Source organism: Ceratotherium simum, chromosome 35 (assembly GCF_057802395.1).
Source record: "Ceratotherium simum simum isolate JZ-2026a chromosome 35, ASM5780239v1, whole genome shotgun sequence".
In the NCBI taxonomy this organism is placed as follows: domain Eukaryota; kingdom Metazoa; phylum Chordata; class Mammalia; order Perissodactyla; family Rhinocerotidae; genus Ceratotherium; species Ceratotherium simum.
Genome location: NC_141934.1, coordinates 8,135,620 through 8,159,895, shown reverse-complemented (window position 1 = coordinate 8,159,895; position 24,276 = coordinate 8,135,620). Strand labels below are relative to the sequence as shown.

The window sequence follows — 24,276 nt, the reverse complement described above, 5'->3', positions numbered from 1 at the left end:
AGGCCTTCCTTCCAAACTTGTGCTCTTAGCTACATGCTGCCGTACCTCCCCTTTAGCTCATACATCTCCTTTCCAGGGTAAAATGAGACACAAACCAGCATCTACATTTGTTATCTGTGGCCACAAGCTTATAAGAGAATGTGTCTGGATTTTGAGTGAAAACTGATGGAAGCTGGAAGGCCTGGGTTCTCACACAGTTAGCAATGTGACTTTGGGCTCAGGCATATAGGGACAGTGTTCTCTGCCATCGCACAGGGCTGACCTCAGGTGGAAGTGATGCTTTGGCCACCTCTGCAGTGTGAGGTTGGATCAGCTGTCCCAGAGTCTTCCAGCCCACAAGGGCCTTCACTGCTTGTCACACTTTAGCTTTTCCTGCTCCTAAGGTCCTCAGGGACAGCCTGGCAGGGCTTCTTTTGGGGGTGGGGGGCAGGCATCTAGGGGCAGGGATCTGGTGACTCTATTCTCTTACTGCACAAGTGGACAGGCTTTGGGGCTAAAGAACATTCTGTTTGAATCTTGGCTCCCCATTTGCCAGCATTGTGACTCTGGGCAGGCCTTTTTAGCTCTGTGAGCCTCAGTTCCCTCTTGTGTAAACACGGGGATCATAAATGGACCTTACAGGGTTGTTTTACAGATAAGACAAATACCGTATGATTTCACTCATATGTTGAAGATAAACAAACAAACAGATAAGGAGAACAGATTGGTGGTTACCAGAGGGGAAGGGGGTAGGGGGAGGGCAAAAAGGGTAAAGGGGCATATATGTATGGTAACAGATGGAAACTAGACTTTTGGTGGTGAACATGATGCAGTCTATACAGAAGCCAAAATATAATGATGTACACCTGAAATTTACACAATGTTATAAACCAATATGACCTCAATGAAATAACAAATAGTTAAAAAAAAGATAGGTGGTGAGGTATGTAAAAGGCCCAATATTTGTAAAACAAAAGCATTTTATGGTAATTTTCAAACATACACAAAAGTAGAGAAAACAATATAATGTATGCACATGAACCCATCACCCAGCTTCAACACTATGAATACCTGCCCATTCTTTGATCTACTCTCATCCCCCCCTTTTAAAAAAAAGTTGGATTATTTTAAAGCAAATCTAATATATCGTGTAATTTCACCCATAAATATGTCAGAACGTATCTCTACAGATAAAGCCTTAAAAAAACACAATCGCAATACCATTACAACACGTAACACAATTAACAATAATTTCTTAATATTTCCTAAAACCCAATCTGTTCAATATTGCCCAGTTATCCCTGAAATGTATTTTTTACAGTTGGTTTGTTTGAATTAGGGTGCAAACATGGTTCACATATTGCATCTGGTTGACATGTCTTTTTAAATCTGGTAACATTTTTCTATTCCCATCTTTTTTCCCAGGCCGTGTATTTATTGAATAAAACAGGTCATTTGAATATAGATTTTCCTATTTGATGGATTTTGCCGATTGACTCGAGTCGTTTATTATGTTCCTTTGTCGCCTGCGTGTCTTTTATGCTGGTCAAGCTAGAAGCTTGATTAGATTCAGGTTTAGGGTTTTTTTTGGAGGGAGGGGGAGGGGAGAAGTAAAAATACTTCATGGGGGTGCTATATGTTTCCTACTGGGTCATATCCAGAGGCACATAATGTCCTGTCGTTTCACTTTTGTAGATTCAGCTGATTTCAGCCTGATCCGTCCATTATGAAGTTCCCCATCAACCTCATCACTTAGAAGCTATTGCAGATCAGTGCCTAGATCCATTATTTCATTAGGGTTACCAAAAGATAATGTTTTCTTCTAATTTTGTCATTCCTTCTGTATTTATTAGCAAATTCTTCTATAAAGAGTTTCCCCTCATAAACTCTTTGGTTACTATGAGATATAGGATACAGACTTAATTCTTTCCCTTTATTATCAGTTTTCAAAATAATGAATTGGTGCTGGAGTAACCTCCAAAGGTGACCACTGAGGTTTTTTTGTTTTGTTTTTTCTTTTTGTAACTTGAGGAACTTGTGAGTTTAACTTATGGATCTTATATATTTGATGTTTTGACCCATTTTAATCATTATTCCTTCTGATGCTCAAATTGTCCCATCTTTGGCCAGTGGGAGCCCCTTTAAGTTGACTTCTGAATCCTTTTGACACACAGTGGTCTTGAATAGCCTCTTTACTTTCTGGCATGACAGAATGTCTCAGGCAGGCTCATCTGGCATATTCCTGCACCAGACTTGAAGTCAGCCATTCTCCAACTGGTAGAATCTGGCACTTTAAAAGTGAAAGTGGCCCACTTTCTGTGGGATAAAGGATATTTCTGATAGTGTGGTGTCCACCCAGTTCTCAGAGCTAGATGCTGAGCTCTGTCATTGCCCAAACAAGGTATTCTCTCCTGAGTTGGGACTTTGTGTATGCTGGTTCCTTCGCCTTGAACGCCCTTCTACTCCCAGTCCCTCTGACTCAGTGCAAACCTTGCCCTTCCTGTGACACCTTCACCCACTCTGGCAAGTGACTTAGGCCCTATCATCAGTTTATTGCAGCAGTCAACACACAGCATTAAGCATTTGTTTACCAGATGGGCTCCCTCCTTGGGTTCGCAAACATGTCTGGCACATACATAGCAGGCCCTGAGCTTTTCCCATTGTTGTGGCTGTTTTCCAAGCTTGTCAACCTTGGTCTCATCTCTTTCTGCTGTGGCCTCTGTTTAATTCATTTCGCCAGACATTGCACAGAGCACTCTCTAGGTAAATAACCAGAGAATACTTACTGAGCACCTACTATCAAATGTACTTTACATACATGACTTTATTACTCTCAACCTGTGAGGTAGGGATTATTATCCTCATTTTACAGATGAGCAAGAGGAAGCTCAGTGAGGTGGCTGAAAGTCCCACAGCTTCAGAGTGGCTGGACTAGGATTTCCTTAGTGGATCTGACTCCTAAAACCCAAGATTTTCCCTCCACATCACTGTCCATCAAAATGTGGTCCATGATCCGTCCACATCAGAAACACCCGGGGAGCTTATTAAAATGCATGCTGCTGGATGCCACCTCAGACCTACTGACTCAGAGTCCCAGGGAGATGGGGATGGAAAACTAAATTTCTAGTAAGTTTCCCTAGAGTGATTTTAAACAATTATTATTATATTTTGAATAGGTGAAACAGACAGTTAAAACATTCAAAAGGTTCAAAAGGGTATAAGTGAAAAGCAAGCACCCTACTCCATTCTCCAGTTGCCCAGTTCTCTGCCCACGGCAAAAACAGGCAATCATTTTTCCTTGGGGTGACTCAGCCCACTGAACTTTGAAGACCACCTTTGTATTTATAGGCTAGACCAAGATGGGCAGGTCTCTGCACTCCAGAGTTCACAGCAAAACCGCAGGTAAGACCACCATTCAGGGGCAGGTGCCCCAGGAAGGGTTCCCAGAGTCACCAGCAAATGGCAGGGACTTCTGCTTAGGGGAGTGTCTGCACCTCCTTTTCTAGGACCTTTCAGTCTACTCAGCTCTTGCCATCACTTCATTTAGGAGGCTGGTCCCTGCACAGGCAGTCTTGTCACAAGCAAAGATGAGGAACGAACAATGGGTAAGGGGAGGTAAGACACCTTAGGATGAGCAGAGGGGAGCCTGCATAGAGGTCTAGAGCTGTTAAGTGTCTGGGTGGAAGCCTAGCATCCAACCTTTCAACTTGTATTTCCGATTGTTTGTGGTAACCATCCACCTTTCCCTTTAGGATAGATTATTTAAAATCGGTGATGTTTAACCTTTCTAGGATCACAGACTCATTTGGGAATCTCATGAGAACTATGGACCTTCTCCCTAGAAAAATGCATAGACAGTAAAACTCCGCAGAAGCTTCATAGACCGCCAGCCAAGATTACGCAGGGATATCCTGGAGGTCCAAGTTAGGAAATCCGCTTTTAGATGTGTTCCTTGTACTATAGCTCAGTTTACAAAAACTCTTTCTATATTCGTTTAGAGAGCCTGAACTATGTCGCCACGTGCAGCGAAGTGTCCTGGCATGAACCAGAGGCCAGCTGGCCCAGGAGGTGGAGGCAGCGGTGGCTTCGGGCCACTGAGCCGGGTTGCCGCGGTAAGGACCCACAGACAGGTAATGGCTGCCATGGGGGGACGGTGGGCCTCCTCGCCAGCTGTTAGTGTCATCTGGCCGGGCCGGGGCCCTGTGCTTCGGGAGCATTTCGTGATTTCTGAGCACAGCACCTGCTTCCCCCAGTCCCCCACCCCCGCCTTCCTGGGTTTCAGGGAGCGAACCCACCCGGGATGGGGGAGCGCCAGCACAGGACCCCGCCCGCAGAGCTGCGCTGTGAGCCAGCGGGCTCCGCATTCATCATTGTTCTTGCAGCGCCTGGCACGGGTTGGGGCGCAGGCAGGGATGGTAGCCTGAAGCGCGCCGTCCCTTCCGCGTCGCCCGCCTGCCAAGCTCTCACCCCACAGGCGTTTCCAGGGCTCCATCCAAGGGCCAGACTCTGAGCCGGGAGCTGGCGACGCGAGAGGGACAGGCGTCCAAGTCCTGCCCGCTGCGCGCCTGGCGGACAACAGCCAGCGGGCGCAGGCGGCGCGGGGCGCACGGGGCCGGGGAGAGACCTGCGCGCGCCCCCGCCTCGCGCCGCGCGCTCGTGACGGCGCCCCCGGCCCCGCCCCCGACCTCCGCCTCCGGCTTCCCCCCTCCCCTCGACTCGGCCGCGCTCGGGTCGGCGGGCTCTATGGGGAAAGCGGCCGCTCTGTGCCGAGGCGGCGGCTTCGGTGGCCGCTCCCGCGGGCTCTCTTCGCTGTTCACGGTTGTCCCCTGCCTGTCCTGCCACACGGCGGCGCCGAGCATGAGCGCTTCCACGCCCGGCTCCGGGCCGGAGCCCAAGCCTCAACCCCAGCCAGTGCCCGAGCGTGTGCGGCAGCCCGCGTCAGAAGAGGCGTCGGAGCCAGCTTCTGAGCCGGTGCCAAGATCGGAGCCTGAGTCTGAGAAGACGTCTGAGCCAAGGCCAGGGTCCAAACAGGGATCGGAACTGCTGCAGGCGTTGGGGACGAGGTCAGCGCTCCGGCAAGAGTTGGGCTCAAGTGTAGGGGCTGGGTCCTTCACCAAGGCCTCATCCGAGCAGCTACCAGCGCTGGGGCCAGTAGTGGGGAGCGTGAGCGTGCCCTTAACCAAACCCGAGCCAGGATCGCTGCCAGCGTCCAAGCCCCTGCCTCTTCTGCGATCTGGACAAGCGAAGACGTCTCTTGTTCCAATGTCAGGAAGTGGCACTACCTCCACTGCTGCCATGGTCTTACTACCTCTGGACAGCTTCAAGGGCTGGCTCCTCAAGTGGACCAACTACCTGAAGGGCTACCAGCGCCGCTGGTTCGTGCTCAGCAATGGCCTGCTGTCTTACTACAGGTATGAAAGTGTCAGGGTGGGACATCTGAGTTTGGAGGGTGGTGATGCTGCAGTGATGGTGACAGAGGGCATCTGGGGGTGGAGGACACTGCCCCTAGCCTAGGGATGTTTGGGGACATGCCCTCTAATAGGAGAAATAATGCCTCTGGCCAACCTCCAAGGGTTAGGGGCCCTGACTTCTGGCAGGAGAGTCCCCTGTGGATGTGACCTCTGGCAAACTTGGGTTTAGAGAGTGAGCTGGGTGGTGGAGTGAGGGAGTAATCTGGGGCCTCAGAGCCCCTCTAGTGTTGGTAGTTGTGGGACCTGCAGCCGCTAGCCGTGGAGCCCCCTAAGTCCTTATTTCAGGAGCTTTCTGGTTCAGGAGCTAAGATCATTGTGTTAGGGATTGAGCAGGACAGTAACCTTGTTCATTCCTTGGGACTCACTCATGAGAAGGGCTGCCTGTTCCCTTCTCAGTTAGTCTCTCTGTTGCCCACCTTTCCTGATGCTTGCTGGTTGCCAGGCCTTGGGCTGGGCACAGCACACTCAGAGATGTATCAGACTCAGCTTCTGCCCTTCAGGAGCCTATCTTGGCATTCTGTGGAGAACCAGGAAGCATCCCTCTGTGGCCTTTCTTATCCCAGAAGCAGCATGGGATTCAAAATTGAAGTCCAGAGGTGAGATAGCTAACACTGTCTGCCCACTGAAATAGATTGAAAGGGGAAAAGATGCTGAAGGCTTTCTCTCCTTCCTTACTGGCTGTTGCCTTGGTATGTTTCCTGGGGATGGTTGGTTTAAATTCTCAGATCTCAGATCACTCTATATACCGTTGGTTCTCAAACCTGAGTGAGCATCAGAATTCCCTGTAGGGCTTGTTGAAACACAGAGTTCTGGTCCCCCTGCTGGGATTTCTGCTGCAGTGAGTCTAAAGGGACCTGAGATTGGCATTTCTAACAAGTTCCCAGGTGACGCTGCTCTGGACCACAGTCTGAGAAGCACTTCTCCACTGTCATTGCAAACACTAGGGCCCTGCCTTGCTGTTTGCTGAAACTCAGGTCATCTTGCTCACTTCACTCGGCCAGGCTGTATCCCTTCGGGTCACCCACCATAGGATATATAGTCCTTCCTAGCCTTTTTGGAACACACCTTCTAGAGGATGGTTGAGTCTATAACGCCCCTGAGAATTTGGGAGCTCCACTGAACTTAAGTGATGGTTCCCACTCCAAAACGGAGATCACTGTCTTTAATTCCTGCTGGAGGAGAAAGCTGACATGTGTTTCTTATGCGCCCCTCTCATCTTGTGTCTTGGTGCCCCTCAGCCCACTTGGCTGTACCATACAGATCACATAGAACATAGTGTTCTTAGAGTTAGGCAACTGAGCAAAAAGAGATCCTATTCCAAATGGTGTTTTTTTCCCACTTACCATACTCTGTCAAGTATGTAAACATTTCACCAAGACATGCAATGATAGAGATCATCAGTGATTTGCTAGAAAAAAGTGTCACTCTGTCTTCTGAAAGGCAAGGGATGTGACACATGGGGCGTGTTGGCTGTGGACCACACACTCTGTTTTATGTTACATTCATTTATTTTATCCTCACAATCACACTGTGAGGTGGTTTCCAGAATTGTCGTGTTGTACAAATGAGGAGTTCTGAGGTTTGACAGTGGGACATGGCTTGTCCAAAGTCGCTGGTCCAGTAGGCAGTGGAGAGAAATTCTGACCTGGGCCTTTTGTACTCCAAAGTCTGTGCCTGTCCCAGATAGGTGTCCTAATGCCCACTCATCCTTGAGTTCAGCATTTCTGAGTTATCTGTATTGTACCAGGGACTACTAACCTGTAGGGGTCAAGGTAATGTTTACAAGTATAGTGTCCCACAGTGGCAGGAAAGCCTAGTTCTAGTGGAAGTAAAATCTGACCTCATGCATTTTTGTTTTATTTTAATTGAAAGAGCAAAGATGTCCTGTCTTCTTTTCTTAAAATAACTATGTATAGACAGTTGGCTGATTTCAAGGTGATCTCAAATTTGCAGATTCTCTGGGTAACTAAGAAAAATTCTTATTTCTTGCTGATAAGGTTGTGGGGACAAACAATGGTTTGGAGAAGGAGGGGTTGTGACAAGTTTCTTGTGTGTATGCTTGCACAGTCCAACTCTGTAGTTTCATTTTGAGACATTTCTAGATTCCAGAGTGGGCAAAATTGTTGCTTGATTTGCCTGGGTGGGATGAATGATTCCTGATCTCGTTTAGCACTCTCGTTTAGTCCTATGTGAGGCCAGCGATGAAGATGTCCTCGTTCTCATGTTATAGGAAGGGAAGCTGAGGCCTGATGAAAGAGCTCCAGTAGCTTACCCAGAGGCACCCAGTTTGTGGGCTGTGCCTAATGCTTCTGGAGGTAAGTCTCCGTGTGCAGAAAAGGCCCTGCTGAGGTACAGCCAAAATCACCACTTCTTCCCTGCACTCCAGTTTTGCCTTCTGGAAAACACTTTGGTCTGCCTTTCCTTGTGCCTCTCAGCACTTCAGATACTTGACATCGCTCTCCTGTCCCTGCTTCTGATCTGAATCGCACCTTCTAGACCAGGCATGGCCGTCCTGCCTGCTGAGTCAAGAACTGAGTGCCCTGCAGGCCTGTGGCTCATAATCCTGACCGCAGCAGGGTGGGTTATCGAGGGCTCCACCTGTGCCCAGCGCCGTGCATGTGTTATCTCCTCCCACCCTCCCCAGACCCGCAGTGCTCAGTAGTTCTCCAAGTGTGTGTGGCTGGAATAGAGGCAAGATTCAGGTGCTTGTGAGCTGAAAACAGAGTAAAAGAATTTTTATTCATGATCTCCTTTCCTTAGTGGCCAGGTAGAGTCAGGTTTACCTGCTGGAATGATGTGGCTATTGGAGAAGGAATCAGAGCCATTTCTCTTGCTAGCTTCCCATTTGGAAAGACCAACTTCTTTTGTTTTTTTTTTAACTAAACGAAGCCTGGTATTTAGAGAAATGTGTTTGGAGAAAATGTGGGCACATATTTCTTGTGCTCCCTCCTCTATCCCATCCTCCAGCCTGCCCCCCTCCAGGATAACCACCATCCCAAATCCTGGTCACCATCCCCTTTGTTTCCTTTTTATTTAGTTTTATCTCATCTACATGCAATTAAAAAAACCACATATATGGGGGCTCACCCAGTGGCGCAAGCGGTTAAGTGCGCGCGCTCCACTGCGGGGGCTCAGGGTTCACCGGTTTGGATCCCGGGCGTGCACCAACGCACTGCCTGTCAAGCCATGCTGTGGCGGCGTCTCATATAAAGTGGAGGAAGATGGGCACGGTTGTTAGCCCAGGGCCAGTCTTCCTCAGCGAAAAAAGAGGAGGATTGGCAGATGTTAGCACGGGGCTGATCTCCTCACAAAAAAAAAAAAAAAACCACATATTTTTCATTTCAACCATTTTTAACTTTATAAAAAAGGGTATTTATTGTACTGTATATGATTTGGGGGGAGGGTGCTTTGACTGCTTTATAACAGTCCAGGATGTGAGTATATTACTTTTTCTTTATGCATTTTCCTCTTGATGGGTAAAATCGGGTTGTGGAGAATGTGAATACTCACCTTACATAATGCCAAGCTATTTTCCAAAGCAGTTGTACTAATTTATACTCCCACCGGCAATTAATAAGAGATTTTGTGGATCTGTGTCCTTTGCAACACTTGGTATTGTCAGCATTAATTTTTGCCAATCAAGTAGGTGCACTGTGACATCTTGTAGTCTTGACCTGCATTTCAATCCCCATTATTTTTACCTTAATAGAAAATCAGTGGGGGTTTGGATTAGAATTTCTCCATTAATTGTGGCTTCATCAGGTATTTCTGCCCTGGATTTTGCTTGAGAAGCTCCTTTGATCACTTAAGCTTATTCTAAGGGAGAAAGTACGTAGTGCTAACAGCTGACTTAGTAACATTTGTATTATGAGAGAAAAAAATGCTCTTTGTAAATATTGTCACATATAGAAAGAATTTCTGAGGAGTATGTGTAATTGTTGGCAGGTTTTTACTTCTTTCCAACGATGTGCTAGGAATATAAATAAATACAGGAAACGAGGTTCTTATTCCATTGCTTAGCACTCTTAATCATATATCACATATCTATTTGGATACCAACAAGGAGAATATGGTTTTGTGCTCAATTTTTTTTAGGTTGTTAGTTCCCATTAAAAAAATTTCATGCCTAGTTATCATCTCATAGAGAATATGTAATTACTTAAAATTAGGGAAAAATTCATAAATTATGTGGAGTCTTCAAAAGTATTGGCTTCAGCAAGTTCTTATGGAGAGAGTGTTCCAAATATAAGCTTTTTCTACATTAGTGACAAAATTGATCTGGTTAAGCAAAATTCTGTTTTGTTGTATTATGAGTTACCTGTTTGGTGACATTATAAATGACATTTGTTTCCCAGGAAATGATTTCAAACAGAAGCATTTGTTTTAATTTATTTATTGTTCAGACTGATCTATGGGTAGGAATGGCTAAGCCAGTTGGCAAGGAAGGCCTCAAAGAAATTAGTCTGGGTCTATAAGAAAGAAGGCTTCAGTCAAGTGAAAGTAAATTTTGTAAGTCCTCTGGCTGAGGAAGATCACTGAACATTTGGTGAGCTGGGACCATTTTGCACTGGTGGCCAGGTAACAGAAGACGGCACACCAAGACATCTTTGCCTCTAGGATGGATCATGTACTCATTCCTCCAGTGGGGCTAACTCGCAAAGGCAACTCACATGGAGACTGGGCACCAGGAAGTAGTTGTCAATGTCAATGTCAGTTTAGGTAATACTCAAAGGACAGAGATGGAAAAGACTATCCAGTTGCAAAGTGTCCCCGAAAAAGTGAAGTTGAGAGTGCAAGTCTGTGGTTTAAGCCATTGGGGTCTCCATCCTAGCAGGAGCATCCTGGCCTTATTATATTGGATACAGCTTTAATTTGAAATATCATTCAGTGTTTCATACTGTGAGACTGTTAGGAGGCTGAAAAGGAATGCGCAGGTTGACAATGTGTAAATATTTGTTTGAAGTATATTTTCTCAACATTAGCACAAGGGTGTTGCAGACTTCTATGAGTGGACTAGCAGCATATTTTGGAGGAGCACAGTGCCAACCAATGTTCTTAGCAAGGTCTAGTGACACGTATTGTAATTTTCCTGACAAAATTTGCTCCTCCTCCTAACTTTCCTGTTTCTATGAATAGCTGAAAACCTCTGAGTTGTGCTGGCTGCCTCCTCCCTCCCTCATCCCACAGCAGGTGGAATTGCCGAGCCCTGCCTGTCTCTCTCGTCTCTCCTCTCCAATTCTAGTGCCACAACATGGTTCAGGTCTGCCTTGTGCTTAACTGGTGTCCAAGCTTCCAGCTTCTGCCGTGAACAGTGCACCCCTGCTCTGGTGCTAGCTCCCCACCCTGATGGCCCTGGAGTTGCCTTGACTTCTCCAGGATTCTCTTTCAGTAGTTCCATCCCCTGTGTAGCAGTTCCCTGCAGGGGATTTCTCCTGTTTGAAATACCCACAGTGGCCCTTGGCTGATCCAAGGACCATGTCTGCCTCCTCTGGGAGTTTACAGATTGTGTATATGGGCATCTCTGCAGACAGCTTTGTACCAAAGGGACACCAACTCCAAGTTCGGCATCTTCTCTGTATTCTGCATAGAGCCTAGCGTGGTGCTTTGCCGTTGATACGCTCTCAGTAACTTGGTTAGTCTGAATGGATGAGTGAGTGAATGAATGAGAATTGGCTGTGATTTTATGGGATTTCAGAAAGCCAAGTATGTTAGTGCAACTTGGATTTTTCTTAATTTGTTTTCAATTTCAAAAACTTGTTTGCTGAAATAAGATTGGGAAGATAAATTGGAGATTGCTGGCTTAAGCCAGGAGTGCCAGAGATGTGACAGTTAGAAATTCAGATTATCTGGATATATTATGTTGACAGGGTTGAATGTGTCGAAATAGGCCCAATGACCCAATGGACTATCTGTGGTCCTCATTTGTATTCCATAGGGTTGCAAGTGTTTGTGCATGTTGTCTGTATATACCTAGGATGCTTTGTCACATTGTACAGTGTGGCAGTGGCTGGAGGAATGGAGAGCAAAGATAAAGCTTTTAAAAGGGCTTTTCACAGTCTCGTAGCTCTTTAAACTAGTTTCCTGTGCACCTGATGGTTTGCCTTGCACGTGTTACACGTGCAAGACCCTGTGGGAAGCAGGCCATGGATCAGAGGTGAGGCCTCCACCCTAAAATGTTAGATCCAATTGGATAATAGGCCCACACATCTGTGGGGTTCTCCGCAGGTGTCAACAATTTCCAGTTCACAGTTTCAGTGACGAGTGCAGCTTCTTCCTTATTGTCCTGTTAAATGGAGGAAGAAGTAGGAGCTCGTGGGCAGCACCAGGACTCAAACAGCCTTCTGACTCAGCCCATGCTAAGTTGTCTACCTACCTCACATCGGGGAGACTCCTTGCTGGGGTCCTGTGTTGGGGTCTCCAAGACTAACCCTAGGTTCCATGACCCGCTAGGAGGACTCACAGGACTTGGCATTGAATTGTGCTCACAGCTGTGCTTTAATTACAGTGAAAGGAGGCAGGGCACAATCAGCAAAGGGAAGAGGGGCGTGGGGCGAAGTCCGGGGAAACCAGGTGCAGGCTTCCAAGGGTCCTTTCCTTGTGTAGTCACACAGGACATGCTAATTCATCCAGCAACAAGTTGTGACAACACATGTGAAATGTTGCCAACCACATATGCTTGTTAGAGACTCAGTGCCCAGGGTTTTTATTGGGTGGGGGCTCGTCACATGGGTACCCCGTGCCTGGCATGTTCCCAAAGTCCAGACTTCCAGAAGGAAAGCAGGTGTTCAGCGTAGACCACATTGTACAAGCAGTTTAGTTGTAGTCAGCCACCCTTGCCAGTTAGGGAATGGGGCGGGGAGGGGGGAGCTCTCCCCAGTCCAGACTTGCAGACGCCAGCCAAGGGCCTGCCTTGGACACGGGCCTTTCAGAAGATGAGCAGTCTCAGGCCTGCTCTGTTAATTCTTTTCTGCGTGGGGCTGACCTCCTTCCTCCTTGCAGACTTCAGTGATGTCAGTCAGGGGTAAGGGCCGGCGCTCACTCTGGTTCAAGGAGTGTAAGCCAGTGCTTACACCTGGCTTTGAGTGGCAGAGTGGATTCTCTTTTCCTGTCAGAGAAAGCGCATGCCAGTCTTGCAGGGTGACTAACACACCGAGTGGTCTGCTGCTCTGTGTGCTGAGAGCCTTCTCTCTGGAGCCTCTGGCCATGTGGTTGGCCCTTTATTGCTTCAGAGACACTTTTCTGATCTAGCCCTTCCCAAGGCCTTTGGTGGCTCGGGTTTTGCACATGGCTAGGGTACACTTGCCACATGGACTTCCTTCCTCCGCAGGTGTTTCTCTGCCTTTGGTGGAATGTCTGGTGTGAGTTCTTCAGCTGCTACTGACCCTTGTACCTTCTTCAGGGAGAGTCTGTTAATCCAAGATTGGGGCCCGATGAGCAGTCTGGAACATTGTGACAGTGAGCATACACCAGCTTTGGTTGTACCGTTTATTGAGGGCCAACAATGTACAAGGCAGTGTGGGAGACAGACATGCATACCGTTATCAAACCGCTGGGTGGAGGAGGAGAAGGGAAGTCTGCATCTATCCTGGCTGATCAGTAAGAGGCCCGCAGCTTCAGGCAAAGTGCTGTGGGGGAGCTCCCAGGGAGCTGGGTGTTCAAGGATGCGGCTTTCACATCTCCTGTAGCCTTCTGGGTTGTAGTTGGCAAACTGTGTCAGTAAAGAAAGGCCTGTGAAAAGGGTTTGGGGTTCCTTAAACCAAGATCAATATCTGCTTATCCCAAAGGGAAGGAAATATGGATGAAATGGGCCTGGACGACTACACCGAATACTGACACGCGGGTAGGAGGAGATGGTAAGAAACATTCTGAACAAAATTGAAATTGGCAGCTTGATGTGTGGTGAATCACATACCAGGTGTCACCACACAGAGATGTGGCTTCAAGAGGCTCCTTTCATAATCATACATATTAAGCAAACTGTCAATGAGTTTTGGATCATGCTGGGTGCTCTATGCTTTTTTCTTTTATGTGGGACTCTTTCCTGCGTCTGTTTTGGTTTTTAAGAGTTCTCGGAGTTCTGATCACTTAGCTTCACCCCTCTTGGCACCTCATCACATGCTCAGCCACAGGTCTGTGCATTTAATACTGATTTAACAGTCTTGACTCACACCCTTTGATCTGCATTGCTGGGCCATTGCCTAGACCAAGAAGAGGGCAGATGGTATTGCTGAGCTTGCATAGGAAACTGCCAGATTGTGTTGTCCTTTGAAGCAGCAGTAGGTGCTGTCTTCCTAAGATATGGTGTGTGGCTTCCCTGGGCTCACTGCTCACTGCTCTTCCCGACCGGGTCCCCACCTCCCTTTCTCCCTATCTCTCCCCTTCCACTGGCCTTGACCCTTTTTCTGCCCAACTTGCCATATTAGCCCTCTGCAAACCACATCCCTTTCATTCTCCCCTCCAGATCTCTGCACCTGCCATCCCCTCACCCAGGAGGACCCCTCCTCATTGCTGTGGACATCCTAGAAAGGCAGTCTTAATTCTAGGTCATCTCAGCATGGACCTGCTTGGATTCCCCTCCAACGAGCTGGGCTTGTGGAACCATCCTTCCTCTGCAGCCCTCTTGTGTATTATGTCATTTGGCTGTGCACCCCTGTTAGCTGGGTGTTGGTCTGTCTCCCTCCATTAGGTTAGCACCTCCCTCTTCCCCACCAGAGTGTGGGGCTATGTCTTCTTACTGTAGTGTCCCCTGGGGTGCTGGGCATAGTGCCTTGTACTTAGTAGATTCTCCAATTTCAGTGAAGTTTTTTTTTTTTATAGAAAATAGACTTTCTAATTTCAATCTTTTTATATGTTGTAAAGACCCAACATGCAGCCTGGACTATTGCAGTAGCCCAAGGGGTCATCACTGAATTGCCAGGAGAATGGAGGACCACAGGGGCTACATATGGCCCAGCTTTTTTTTTTTTTTTTTTTTTTGTGAGGAGATCAGCCCTGTGCTAACATCTGCCAATCTTCCTGTTTTTTTTACCGAGGAAGACTGGCCCTGGGCTAACATCCGTGCCCATCTTCCTCCACTTTATATGGGACGCCGCCACAGCATGGCTTGCCAAGCGGTGTGTCGGTGTGCGCCCAGGATACGAACCGACGAACCCCAGGCCGCCGCAGCGGAACACGTGCACTTAACCACTTGCGCCACCCGGCCAGCCCCTGGCCCAGCTTTTTAGCCCCTTTTCTGAGGCTTAGCATGAGCCAAGGATATGTGGGGGTATTAAGAGCTCATTGTATTAATTTATATTTAAAACTCTTCGTTACAAAGAATTTTAAACATGTCAGAATAGACAATAGTATAATGAACTCCCATGCATCCATTACCCAGTTTCAACAGTTATTAACTTCCTGGCCAATCTTATTTCATCTCAGTCCCCCCTCATACTATTTTGAAGTGAATCCCAAACATAACATTTCACTTGTAAATGTTTCAGTGTATATCTCTAAAGGATAAGGATTTTTAAGAACATATCCACAATACCGTTGTTACAACTAAAACAAATGACTAATAATTCCTCATTATCATCAAATATCCAGTCAGTGTTCACAGTTCCAATTATCTCAAATGTCATAAATGGTTTTTTGTTACATATGTTTATATCAGGACTCAAATAAAAACCCGCAGAATTTCCCACAGTCTGGGTTTTGTTGATTGCATTCTCTTGGTGTAGGTTAACGTGTTCCTGTATCCTCTGTAATTCCTTAATTTGGTAGATGGATCTAGAAACTTGATCAGGTGGTGATGTGATCTTCCATCAAGAGTTCATAATGTCTGGAGTGTTCTCAGTTTGTGATGTTAGCAGTTGTTGATGATCAGTCTTTGATTAGTCTAATTCTATCACTTCTTCCTCATTTTATTATCAGGAATACTTCTATAAAGAGAAACTTCCCCTCATCTACTACTCTTTGGCTCCTCAGGGGTACAGTTCCCACAGGAAAGGCAGAGTAAATGCTTGATTCTTTCCCTTTATACACAAGCTTTCAAAAAAATGAGTTGGTTCTTATCTTCCAATGGTGACCAGTCAGTTTGTTTTCTTAAATAGCACTCTACCTCATGGATACAAGCACGTTTGCTGTGTTTCAGCCCACTGCTGTATTGCCCTTAATGATGCTCATATTGTCCTGCCTTGTCTTTGCTTAGTGGGGGCCTCTTCAGTTGGTTCTGGAGTCCTTTGGATAGGACCCTGATGGTATTGATAGCTAGTTGAGTCTGGCTTGAAAAGATGTTCCAGGCTCTTCTTGTACTTGTCTTGTCCCAGCCCTCGAGTCAGTTAAGGGTCCAATTTCATTCTTTTGCATGTGGATATCCACTTTTCCCAGCACCATTTGTCAAAGAAACTGTCCTTTCCCTGTTGAGTGCTCTTGGTGGCCTTATCAAAGATTATTTGACCATATATGTGAGGATGGAAATCAAACCCTTCTGAAAAACACCTACACTAATTGAATATGATGTGTTATTTTCAAGGTCCAGCTGCAACTCTGTCATCTGGGACCATGGGAAGACAAGAAAGACAAACCTCTGAAGTCCCTACTCACATTTTTAGGCTTCTGTAATTAGCTATTAAACTCTACTTGCAAAAAGAATGATTGTGATAGCCTATGAGGAGGTGAGTGGAGATCAAAAGCAGACACTTAGGTTACTGACAAAGATTGCTGACAGGTACCTGCATTTTGACACTAGAGTCTCCTTTTTCTTTTCTTTCTTTTTTTTTTTTTTTGAGGAAGATTAGCCCTGCGCTAAAGTCTGTTGCCAATCATCCTCTTTTTTGCTGAGGAAGCTTGGCCCTGGGCTAACATCTGTGTCCATCTTCCTCTACTTTATATGGGACACCGCCACAGCATGGCTTGACAAGCGGTGTGTAGGTCCACGCCCAGGATCCGAACCTGTGAACCCCAGGCCACTGAAGCGGAGCATGCAAACTTAACCGCTAGGCCACCGGGCTGGCCCTAGAGTCTCCTTTTTCATCTTCCATTCATTCCAAACATGTCAACCCCCACTCACCTTCAGGACCGGCCTCACCTGTGCCTCTCTAGGGTCATCTTCTGATCTCTTTTTCAACTGTCACACTCCAGTGACAGTGACCTCTGTGTACATCCTGACAGAAGAGGGGGTAGATGGGAGTTAGAACTGGATTCTCAGCTCACTTGTGCTCCTGGATCAAGCAGCTCCACAACAAATCACCCCAGAGCTCAGAGGTTCAAAGCAGTGGTGGTTTATTGCTTGTGTGTCTGCAGATGGCCAAGGCAGCTCTGCCTCAGGAGCAGCACCAGGGAGGCTCCTCTGCCTTGAATGAACAGGCTAGTGGAGTGAGTCTTCTCACCATGGTGGCAGAAGTGTGGGAGGGTGAGCAGGGAATGAGACACTCCAGCTCAAACCTTCACTCCAGTCCACATTTCTTTGGCAGAATCAAGGCACATGGCCCCATCCAATATTAGTGGGGGGGGAAGATACCCACTCCACATTCTAGTGGGTCATCCTGCAAAGTCCCATGGCAAAGAGTGTGGACATGTAATTGTGATTCAGGGAGGGTGTTAAGAATTGGGAAAAATACTTCAGTCTATTCCAGCCTCTAACCTTCCTTCCAGTGCTCACAGTCTTCATTTGTAAAATAAGAGGGCTGGACTAGATGATCTCCCGAGTTCTAGTTCCAGCTTCCTGAGAATTTGACGGGGAACCAATTGGAAGAAGTTGGGGGAGAGATGAGATGTCAAAGATGATCTATGCCTGGCACTGGGCTTCGCACATCGAGGTGCTCAGGAAATATCTGTTGACTTAATTGCTTGGAGATCTGAGTCCAGGTGGCTGGGAAAGAATGAGGGATGCTTTTGCTGGGCCACAGATGTTTGCTGGCCTTCCTACCACAGGGGCCACAGGCCTTTGGAAGCACTTTGAAGTTGCAGTGGCAGCATCCGGGTGCTCGTCTCCCTTTTTTTTCTGCTGTCACCAATGGACTGGATCCAGTGATGGTGAGGGCCCTTGCTGCTGAGTCCCAGGACAGCTCCTGAGCCCCTGAGAACAGATCTAATAGTGTGTACCAGTTCCCAGTCTTGGGACACTTGCAAGCAGACTGAGTAGGGGCACCACCTTTTGCTGAGTTGTTCAAATGCTGTGACAAGAAAGGCACTTTCTTTGAATTCTCCGTTTTTAGAAAATGAAATTATTTTGCTAGATGCAAAAAACTCTTTTGATTCCTGCAGTTCTCCTAGGTTTAAATTTATTTCGCCTGTCAGTTTACTGGGTCTTTGCCTTCTGGAGACAGGTTTAGGGCATTCTTAACCTCTGAGCAGATTCCCGTTGTGCCTTCTCTCTCGCTTGTGATTACCTGAGTACTTCACAACCTGTCCTGCCCTTTGCAGCCTTCTAGACATTAATGGCTTCAAGCTGCAGCCCTCCTGCCTCCCTTCCCGTCAGCCCTAGTTTGTACTTGGTGACAATATGTCATTTATGTGCATGTGCAGCTGCTTGAGGGTGGAACCAGTAGCTCATGTGTCATCTGTTTCCTCCCAGAAGGCCCAACACACAATAAATCACTGTTAAGTAGCTGTTAGCCAGCCACACACTGCACAGGCATGTCATTGGTGCCTGGGAAGCTGACCAGCGAGATTCCCTAGGTGCCTGATTAAGTTGCATGGTGTGGCAGTGGAAGAATCTCTAGGTAGGAAAGGAACTTAAAGATCGTCTGGTCCAACTATCTCTTTGTTCACTGACTTCTGCCTATAGTATCTCTGCTGCATTAGCACCAGCCTCGAGGAAACCTTTATCTACCAAGACAAGCTGGTGTTCCTTAGATAACTCTGAATGTTAGAAAATTCATCATCTGTTGAGCTGAGATGGGTTTCCAGGCAACATCTGTCCTCACTGGGATGTTTCTGTGTCCCACACAGCTGGACTTATCCCTTCCACATGGCCACTCTTCCCCCCAGGGAGGCTGGCTCAATGTCCCTATGTATTATCTATTGCTGCATAACAAATCATCTCAAATTTGGTGGCTTAAAACAATAGTAAACATTATCTCACAGTTTCCGTGGGTCAGGGATTCATGAGTGGGTGGTTAGGTGGGGTGATTCTTGCTCAGGATGTCTCATGAGGGCCACGCTCATCTGAAGGCTTGACTGGGGCTGGAGGCTCCACTTCCAAGGTGGCTCACTCACATGCCTGGCAAAGTGGTGCTGGCTGTTGACAGGAGGCCTCAGTTCCTCGCTCTTTGGACCTCTCCAAAGGGCTGCTGCTTATGTCCTCACAACGTCACAGCTGGCTTTTCCCAGGGAGAGTCATCCAAGAGAGAGCAAGCAGGAAACACAATATCTTTTTTTTTACCTACCCTCAAAGTCACACTTTGTCATTTCCACAATATTCTTTTGGTTACACAGGTCAAGTCCTGCCCAATGTAGGAGGTAGGCTCCAAACCTCTGTGACCCTCACTTTCCTCATCTGTAAACAGTCCTGCTTGGCTGTTTGAAACAAACTGTGAAGTACTTGTAAACCGTTGCATAAGTGAAAGGGATGTTTTGAATGTAAGGGTTTTGCTAGTAGTGAATGCTTAACTAATGAGAACCTCCTGTTTAATAGGCACAGTCAAGGAAAGCAGGATTGGATTTACCAGAGGATGAGGAAGACATATTTGAGGTCTCTTTTGGGGGTAGCCAGGTTGTGGGCTATCCTTCTGGAGTTCATGAACCTGCTCATGAGAGGACCCCTCTCTGCTGTCAGGGCCCTTCCCTGTTCAATCGAAATGGTGGAGGGGAGACGAAAGGTTGCACACTCTTGTTGGATACTATGGGGGCCCAAGAGAGCCACCCCCCCATGGAGGCCCAAACCTCGTCTGTCTTGTTGACTGTTCTGAACCCAGTGCCTGGCCTGCCATGTTGACTGAACAAAAGAATGGACGTGCCAAGTAGGGGGTGACTGTTTTAAACACAGCCTCTGTTTTGGGAGTCTACAACTGCCTGTGCTGTGAGGCCTTCAGTTTTGTAGGCTGCTGTCATGTTTGTCCTTTGAAGCTTGGTGGGAGTCACTTTTACAAAAGATTATTTCATCTAATATTAATGTCAGTGCCTATAATACTGGAGGCCATGAAGGGAAGAAGTAGAATTCCTGAATAAATTACATGTCTCATGATTAGATCTGTAGGCTCATACTGTAATCTGTGCATTTAAATTTGTAATTGGCCTTGGTGTGTTAAATTTTGACTTAAGTGTTTCCTTAATTAACCTCTAATTTGTGGCATTTCAGTCTTCTGCTTGGCTTGGTAACTGGTTTTCTTTTTTAGGACTTCCTTTGCTTAGTGTAGCGTTTTTGGGGGTATGTTTTAGTGCTGCTGGATTTTTAATTCACTTGTAAAAGGAAAAACCTAGGTTGCCGGAATATTCTGTAGATTGTGGCTGCAGCTACAGAAGTTGTGTGATGATTTAAAAAAAAAAAAATCTGTTCAAGTATCCTGAATTGCTGTGTAGGAGAATGTGGATTTACAGGCCCATGACTGTGCTCAAAATAGATCTAGCCCAGTGCCCTAGGGACCCGTCATCTCCTTCCTTCTCATCCTGAGACACTCAGTGCACAGCCTCATTCCTGTGCCTGGTTCATTGGGACTCAGGAGGCCCCCTTTGTCACCAAAGTTGTTCAGCACTTCTGTTGGGGAAGAATTTAATATACAATGCTTTTATATTTTATTATGGAAGTTTTTAAATGCATACGAATGTAGAGATGTTGGTATAAAGAACCCCACGTCCCCATCAACTGTTGTCAGCAAGTCTCACCCTAAGGTCAGTCTGTGGCCTCCCTACTCTCACTTAATTTGAAGCAAATCTCAGATACCTTTAACTTAATTTTAATAATTAAGTTAAAAATAATAATATTTATAAATATTTTAGTATGTATCTCTTTAGAGATGAAGGTTTTTCAAAAAAAATAATCAAAAGGCATTAACATGCCTAAAAATTTAATAATAATTCCTTAGTATTATCACGTATTCAGTCAATATTAAAATTTCCCCATTGATTTAAAAAATTTTTTTATAGTTTCTAGAAAGGAGGATCCAAATAAGGTCCATACATTACAATTGTTGATATTTCTCCTCAGATTTTTTAAATAAACTTTTTATTTTGAAAATTTCAAACTTAGAGGAAAGTTACAAGGATAATACAAAGAACTCCTAAGTACCCTTCTCTCAGATCCCCCAGTTGTTAATATACTACATTTACCTTGTCATTCTCTCTCTATGTTATATATATTTTATTTTATTTTATTTTATTTTATTTTATTTCTTTTATGAGGAAGATTAGCCCTGAGCTAACATCTGTTGCCAATCCTCCTCTTTTTACTGAGGAAGATTGGCCCTGGGCTAACATCTTTGCCCATCTTCCTCTACTTTAAGTGGGATGCCGCCACAGCACAGCTGGACTAGCAGTACGTCGGTCTGTGCCCGGGATCTGAACCTGTGAACCTCAGGCCGCCGAAGCAGAGCGTGCGCACTTAACTGCTATGCCACCGGGCCAGCTCCTATATTATGTTTGTACATATTATTTTTTTAACTATTTAAGAGTAAATTGCAGACATGATGCCCATTATCACTTAATACTTCAGTGTGTATTCCTGAAAACAAGGACATTCTCCTACATATCCACAGTGTAAACATTGATACAATGCTGCTATCTAATCCATGGACTCCATTCATATTTTTCCAGTTGTCCCAATAATGTCCTTTAGAGGTACAGGATCCAATCCAGCATTATAGATAGCATTTGGTTGTTGTGTCTCGTGACTTTAGTTTCAGTCTGGAACAGGTCTTCCATTTTCCCTTATCTTTCGTGACCTGGACATTTTTGATGAATACAGGCCAGTTACTTTGTAGAATTTGCCTCAATTTGGGATTGCCTGGTGTTCTTTTATGTTTAGATTCAGATCCTGTGTTTGTGGCAGGAACACCAGAGGTTGCACTACTGTGTCCTTCACAGTGCATCATATCACGAGGCTCATGATGTTAATTTGTCGTACTGCTAGTGATATAACTTTTATCCTTAGTTAAGGCGATGTTTGCCAGATACCTCCACTGTAAAGTTAATGAATTTTATAATTATTAATTAATAAGTAGTGAGAAAGTATTTTTATGAAGAGATACTTTAAGGCTGTATAAAACCCTGTTTCTCAACAAATCTCCACCCACTGGTTTTAGCACCCTTTGATGATTCTTGCCTGAATCAGTTATTGCTTTGATGGTTGCCAATTGGTGATTTTCTAACACCATTTCTTCTACTTTTATTATAGACATCGTACTGTGAGGAAGGTTATTTATCTATTCATTTATTTATATCAGTATGAACTCATGGATTTCTATCTTATCCAATGGGTTATTATGATAACTGTCATTTATTTTGATGCTCAAACTATCCCAGCTTTGGCCAGGAGGAGTCCTTTTAAACTGGCTCCTGGGGGCCGGCCTGGTGGCGCAAGCGGTTAAGTGCACGCGCTCCACTGCGGCGGGCCGGGGTTCACTGGTTTGGATCCCGGGCGCGCACCGACCCACTGCTTGGGAAGCCATGCTGTGGCGGCGTCCCATATAAATTGGAGGAAAATGGGCACAGATGTTAGCCCAGGGCCAGTCTTCCTCAGCAAAAAAAAGAGGAAGATTGGCAGATGTTAGCACAGGGCTTATCTTCCTCACAAAAAAATAAAAAATAAACTGGCTCCTGTGTTCTTTGACATTCCCCATCACTCTGAACACTTTCTTACTTTTGGCACAACAAAATGTTCCTGGTTCATCTTGTACTGGAGTCTGCCATTTCTCCAATAAGCCCTGGTTCCTTTTAGTGGAAAATGGTTATCTAAAAGTCAAACTCTGAGTGCTAGGTGTGCTCATTGTTCTTAGGACATCATTGTTTCTAGAGACTCTCTCTGTGGATATGGTTGATTTTTCTAACCTTCTCTTTTCATATTTCTAACTTCAGACTCTGACAGTAAGAGATGTGTCTCCCATTATCCTCAATATATTTATTTATTTGCTCAGCTCCCTGTATGGAGCTACCCTTCCACCCATGCTGGCCAAATCACCACTGTTCCTGCACAGCCAGTCACGCTGGCCGATTTTCTTGACTTTAGTGCTCCTGACCTTGCTGGCAACACTGACCAAACCCCTGGCCTCAGGGCCTGGCTCAGCTGCTGCCGCTGCCGCTGCCGGCTGTGCTGTCTGAATCCCCATGGTTTAGCACTGCCTGGGAAAGGGGAAGAGGCTCTCCAATCTTTTTTGATTTATAGGTTCTCCTTTCCTCTCTCTTTTTTCCCCCTTGCAATTTATTTGTTGAAGAAACTAGGTCATTTGTTCTGTAATTTCCCACAGACTGGATTTTGCTGATTGCATCTCCATAATGTTGTTTATCATACTCTTCTATTTCCTTTATTTCCTGTAAACTGACAGCTAGAGAGTTGATTAGAGTAAGATTCAATTATGTTGACAAAATGGTTCATAGGTATTTTGAAAGCACATATTATCTGATTCTCTCTTTCACACACACACATGCGTGCACACACATAAGCAACCATCGTTGATAATTTTCTAGACCCATTAGTTCATTACAGGTTGCAAAATGATGATATTCTGTCATTCCTTTTGCAGTTATAACACTGTAAAGAGAAACTTGCCCTCATCAACCATTTGGTTACCCAGTGGTTTAGTTAATATGGAAATGGTGGAAAAAACACCCCGTGCTTTCCTTTATTCACCAGTTATCAAACGAATGAGTTGGATCCCTAGCTCCTCCAAAGGTTACTGATGACTTATTTTTTTCAGTATCTTTATGAAGTCCTTGACTTGATGTCTTTCAATGTATTGCAGTTGTTATTCTTGAGATATAATTCATATACCATACAAGTCACCCATTTAAATTGTACAATTTAATGGTTTTTAATATAGTCGCAGATATGTGCAACCATCACCACAGTCCATTTTAGAATGTTTTCATCACTTCCACTATCACTCCACTGTGCTTTCCCCCACCAGATCTGCTCCCCAGTCCTAAGCAACCACTCATATACTTTCCATCTCTCTATATTTCCCTATTCTGGACCTTTATATGGATGAACTATGTAGACTTTTGTAACTGACTTCTCTCATTTAGTATAATGTTCAAAGTTTATCCAAGTTGTAGCATGTGTCAGTACTTCATTCCTTTTTAGGGCTGAATAATATTCCATTGTATGGATACAATTCATTGTATGAATATACCAAATTATTTTTGTCCATTCATCCATTGATGGGTATTTGGCTTGTTTCCACCTTTTGGCTATTATGCGTAATGCTGTTATAAATGTTTGTGTCTAAGTTTTCGCATGGACATAGGCTTTTATTTCTCTTGAGTATATGCTTAGGATCAGAATTGCTGGGTCATAGGGTAACTCTATGTTTAATTATTCTATAGTGTTTCTGAGTATATCTCTTTGGATAACTTTTTTAGTGGTTCCTCTATATATTACATTATTTATACATAACTTATCACAGTCTACTGGTGTCGTTTTATCAGTTTTAGTGAAGTATAGAAACCTGACCTTTCTGTAAGTTCCTTTACCCTCTCCCATTTATGGTATAATTGTCTTAAATATTTCCTCTACATACATGTAGAACCACATGAGACAGAGTTTTAATTTTTGCTTCAACCATTAAAACATAATTTAGAAAACTCAAGAGAAGGAAAATCTATTGTCTTAACCCATATATTTCTTATCATGTGCTTTCTTCCTTCCTGATGTTCTAAGATTCCTTCTTTTATCATTTCCTTTCTTTTTAGA

The 24,276-nt window shown here is 45.3% G+C and overlaps 1 protein-coding gene across 4 annotated transcripts in view; it reads left to right on the top strand.

Moving 5' to 3' along the window:
- OSBP2 (oxysterol binding protein 2) overlaps positions 1-24,276 on the top strand; it is a 190,709-nt gene that overhangs the window by 7,827 nt on the left and 158,606 nt on the right. The window contains exons 2-4 of one of the 4 annotated variants that reach the window (XM_087423957.1): positions 3,328-3,381; positions 3,978-4,091; positions 4,454-5,390. In XM_087423957.1, the coding sequence (XP_087280083.1) occupies positions 3,339-3,381; positions 3,978-4,091; positions 4,454-5,390 (1,094 nt within the window). In that variant the 5' untranslated portion in view covers positions 3,328-3,338. Of the gene's footprint in view, positions 1-3,327; positions 3,382-3,408; positions 3,595-3,977; positions 4,110-4,453; positions 5,391-24,276 lie in introns of those variants that run through there. The other 3 variants (XM_087423956.1, XM_004429773.3, XM_087423958.1) reach the window with 3 other exon arrangements.